General features: G+C 37.9%; 1 protein-coding gene across 1 annotated transcript; it reads right to left on the bottom strand.

The window, feature by feature from the left end:
- Positions 1–754: 754 nt before the first annotated feature.
- On the bottom strand, positions 755–2,008 carry LOC111786481. Its single transcript, XM_023666732.1, has 3 exons — positions 1,594–2,008; positions 1,278–1,295; positions 755–1,191 (listed from the first exon to the last, which is right to left on the bottom strand). Exons 1-3 carry the CDS (start codon positions 1,949–1,951, stop codon positions 1,010–1,012), a joined length of 558 nt encoding a protein of 185 aa, XP_023522500.1. The 5' UTR covers positions 1,952–2,008; the 3' UTR covers positions 755–1,009.
- Between the last annotated feature and the right edge of the window lie 383 nt (positions 2,009–2,391).

The following is a 2,391-nucleotide window of genomic DNA, read 5'->3' as shown; positions in this document are numbered from 1 at the left end:
TTTAGCTAAGCTTCTTTCGCTGTATAAATGTGTCTTTTAGAGGTCGATTTTGTAATATAAACGGTCGTAATATCGAGCGTATAAATTTGTCATCTGAAATTATGTATGCTAGTTTTATGCCTCTTTCTTTTTTCCTTTGTTTTGATTAAGAGTAAAAGGTGTTGTTTTACTAAAATTGAAATGACCTTAAGAATTTAGGGAAAATGTCATTTTATGCTTCTAGATTGATCCCAGGTTTGAAATTTAATCAAGTATTTGTTTAGGGTATACATTAAAGCAAAATGTTGTAAACATTGATAACTAAAAAATAAAATGAGAAGGCATAAGACGGTTATGTTCGTCTAAGATGTCTTGTCCATGGTTGTATGCTAAAAGCACTAATGTTGTAAGTGTATGACGTTTCGACAAAATCATATCTATGTCTGATAAATTTGAAATGTCTCAGAATCTACTACAGGAGATGCTACTTATTGTCAAGTTGTTGGGTTGTCTTTTCGCTTATAGCCTATAAAATTACTTTCTTCGTTCCTCTCAAATCTTGCTTTCTAATTCTCTTTTTAAAATCTCTCTAACCCCGTCTTTAAAACCTTCTTCTTAAAGCAGGGCCAGAGGTTTGGGTATACGTTGGCGGACTCACTCAACGGTGAGAGTGAGCGTCGTACAATCGTTTACAAACGTCAAGTAAAAGTACGATCGTGACACCATACACTACGTGGAACAACCAATAAAGTTCAAAAAAGGATGGATTGGAACTCTATGAATTCATGATAGTTCCTTGTAGCTATTGTTACTCAGATAAAGTTCTTGATAAAAAGCTATAAACTAGAGTGAAGAAACTGTGTACAATAGACAGCAGTATGGCTGCAACAGTAAAAGCATTAAACTAGTCCACAAGATTTGGATTACCTCGCTAATTGAATATCTCAAGATAAGAAAACTTATTTGAGATTTGAATTACTCTACCAGCAAGATCGATCATGTCTAATTTGAATGATTCTAAACAAAGAACTCAAGCCTTCTCTTTCTCCAACTCGAGAACAGGCGAGGAAGTAGAGATTTCATCCTTCTCATACTTCCTAAGAGCTCCTCTCAAACCCAACACAATGAATAGATTTGTCAGAGTGAGAAGCGATTCAGCCCCTCCATGTAACCAATCAACATTAGACAAGGAGGTTCCATATTGAACCTTTGCTGTTCCAAGAGAGCAAAACCATTGGAAATTAAGCAAAAAAGAAAGCCATATGAACAGAAAATGTTGTTTGATGAGCTATAATTACCATATATTCCAGCAGGAACTGCAGAGTTGTGCCCAACATGAGTCGAAATCAAGTAATTATCAGCAATGAACAATAGGCGTTAGGTAAACTTTTCATTCAACAAAATGGATACAAACGGGTAGAAACATCCGAATCTAATCATTCAAAGCTTCAAAATCAGTGGTAATTCGTAGACGCACATGCCAATTGCTATAGAATTTCAAGAACTTTTGCGATCAATTTCAATGGAACTCAAAACAAAAGGGAACAGATATTCACATCGAACTGTAAATCAAATTAAAACCTAAAACAAAGGAGATGAACTAGGAGAACTCACTGGTAGCGCCAACGAAGGCAAGCAAGAAATAGAATCCGAAGAGAGTGAGCTTCGGTGCCGTCTTCGATTTGGTGATGAAGTACAAGAAACCGATGTACGGAAACAGGGAAAAGGCAAAGATCTGTGAGGCTACGCTCTGAGAATCGATGTTGGGCGCCCATGGATCCACAGGCAAGATTGCCGCACAGATAATCCCGTTTCTTTTGCTGTTGAAGCTTCGGTTTCCGAGAGGATGGCGCTCAAGTGAAATCCGGTGAGGGATTGCTCCGACATTGGGCGGTGAAGGAGAAGAACTCGGAAAAGTTGAGACAAACAGGGAGGTTGGAGCTTGACGAAGAGAACAGAGATGGGTTATCATCTTCGAGATTTTCAGCCCCAAAAATTCAGAAAACGATTTTGGCTAATAAAATCAGAGTTCAAAGGGAAAAATAGAAGGATTTTATTGGTTTGGAGTCTGACGTGGAATTATTATAACTCAAATCAATTTCATTATTTGCTCGTTTTTTAGAGGTGTTCTAGAAATGTCGGCTAATCGAGAGGGCTATTACATTCAAACGCAAAGAAATTACCCATGTTTGTAAAGTACCCGTCTTCCTACAAAGCATATATTCATCTATGGGGCTTCCTGCCCTTCGATTATATAGTAGTTTCGATAACAAAGCCGCCTTTGACTCTTCGCTTAGTAAGCCCCCGAGCCTTTGAAGAATTCTGCTCGTTCCAGACCTTAGTATCGTTGGCAAAGGGTTTCACAAAACTTGTTCTTCAGTCTAAGATACATCTAAGCCACAAAAGTTTTCG

Source organism: Cucurbita pepo, unplaced genomic scaffold (genome assembly GCF_002806865.2).
Source record: "Cucurbita pepo subsp. pepo cultivar mu-cu-16 unplaced genomic scaffold, ASM280686v2 Cp4.1_scaffold001744, whole genome shotgun sequence".
In the NCBI taxonomy this organism is placed as follows: Eukaryota; Viridiplantae; Streptophyta; class Magnoliopsida; order Cucurbitales; family Cucurbitaceae; genus Cucurbita; species Cucurbita pepo.
This window is presented reverse-complemented; position numbering and strand designations above follow the sequence as displayed.